The sequence below is a fragment of the Pundamilia nyererei genome, unplaced genomic scaffold (assembly GCF_000239375.1).
Source record: "Pundamilia nyererei isolate P.nyererei 1_Seehausen unplaced genomic scaffold, PunNye1.0 scaffold00357, whole genome shotgun sequence".
NCBI lineage: Eukaryota > Metazoa > Chordata > Actinopteri > Cichliformes > Cichlidae > Pundamilia > Pundamilia nyererei.
The window spans coordinates 99,101-100,640 of NW_005187758.1; the positions used below are offsets into that span (position 1 = coordinate 99,101).

The 1,540-nt window shown below is 41.9% G+C and overlaps 1 protein-coding gene across 1 annotated transcript in view; it reads right to left on the reverse strand.

Annotated features, from left to right (window-relative positions):
* LOC102205507 (zinc finger protein 239-like) overlaps positions 1-675 on the reverse strand; it is an 8,049-nt gene extending 7,374 nt beyond the window's left edge. Inside the window, exon 1 of the mRNA XM_013915751.1 lies at positions 128-675. Coding sequence (XP_013771205.1) covers positions 128-616 — 489 coding nt within the window. The 5' untranslated portion in view covers positions 617-675. The remainder of the gene's footprint in view (positions 1-127) is intronic.
* Positions 676-1,540: the final 865 nt, after the last annotated feature.

Consider the following 1,540-nt stretch of genomic DNA (forward strand, 5'->3'; position numbering starts at 1 on the left):
TGTGATCTAAGGTGCAATTAAAACCCAGGAGGGCATGGAGCTACATGCATTACATAATACAGTTTACTGAGCGGTCGTCCAAACAACCAGCCTAAAACAACAAGATTAAAAAAACCCAACAACTTACGTCACAGTAACTGCACTTGTAAAGTCTCTTTCTGGTGTGACTCTTCTGGTGCACTTTCAGGGAATTTGGAGCTTTGTAAGCCTTATCACACAGCTCACATTTATAAGGTCTCTCCTCAGTGTGGGTAAGTTTGTGGATTTGTAAGTTGCTGTATGTAACAAAGCGTTTGCCACACAGATCACAGCAGCACACATCCTGCCCGGTGTGAATGCGCAGATGTTTATTTCGGCTCCCCAGATGACTAAACGTTTTTCCACAAACGTCACAGCTGTATAGCTTTATTCCAGAGTGGGTAATTTGATGAATCCATAAATTTTTCCTGCAAGTAAAAGCTCTGCCACACTGATCACAGCTGTATGGTTTAAGTCCGCTGTGGATGAGCTTGTGATTTTCCAAGCCTTCTTTGCGGGTGAAACACTTCCCACACTGATCACAGCTGAATGGTTTAGCTCCGGTGTGGAAGACTTCGTGTCGTTTTAGGCTCTTCATCTCAGTGAAAGACTTTCCACACAAGTCACACCTGAATGGTTTCACTCCACTGTGGATGACTTTGTGATTTTTTAAATGTCCAGCTTGAGTATAAGACTTTCCACACAAGTCACACTTGAATGGTTTCACTCCACTGTGGATGACTTGATGACTTTTTAAATGTCCAGATCGAGTATAAGACCTTCCACACATGTCGCACCTGTATGGTTTAATGCTGTGGATGAATTTATGCATGCTCAAGCTGCTTTTCTGGGTGAAACTCTTCCCACACTGATCACAGCTGTATGGTTTAATGTCACTGTGGAAGACAAGGTGTCTTTTTAGGCTACTCATGTGTGTGAAAGACTTCCCACACTCATCACAGCTGTATTTTCTCTCTCCCTTTCTTCTGTGAGGTTTGTCGGCCTCCTGAGAGCGCTGACTTCCTGCTCCATGTTGGTCCTGCAGTGACAGAGATACAAAATGAGGTAATGAGTGAAACGCAATTATGGAACATCCATCCATCCGCCAATTATCAACAACAGGGTTGTGGTGGACAATTAAGGGTTATATTGTGGAAACGCCACTAATCTACTGCAGGGCTAACACATACAAACAGACAACCTTTCATGCTGACGGCCAGTTAAAGGTCACTGATTCAACCTAAGATAACCTTCTGACTGTTTCTAATAATAGATCCTTGTACACCTGATGCTGAAACAAGAATGTGCATTTGGCAGCAATGCTAATTACAATATGGGCAATGAATACCGACTGCCGTCACCACTCGGTACCAGACTTATTAGTCACTTAATCTTAGGGCTGCTCGATTATGGCAAAAATGATAATCACGATTATTTTCACTGAAATTGAGATCTCGATTATTTGACGATATTTATTTAACAATAACAATGTGTTGAATAATGACTTTAAAGATTGTCAAAA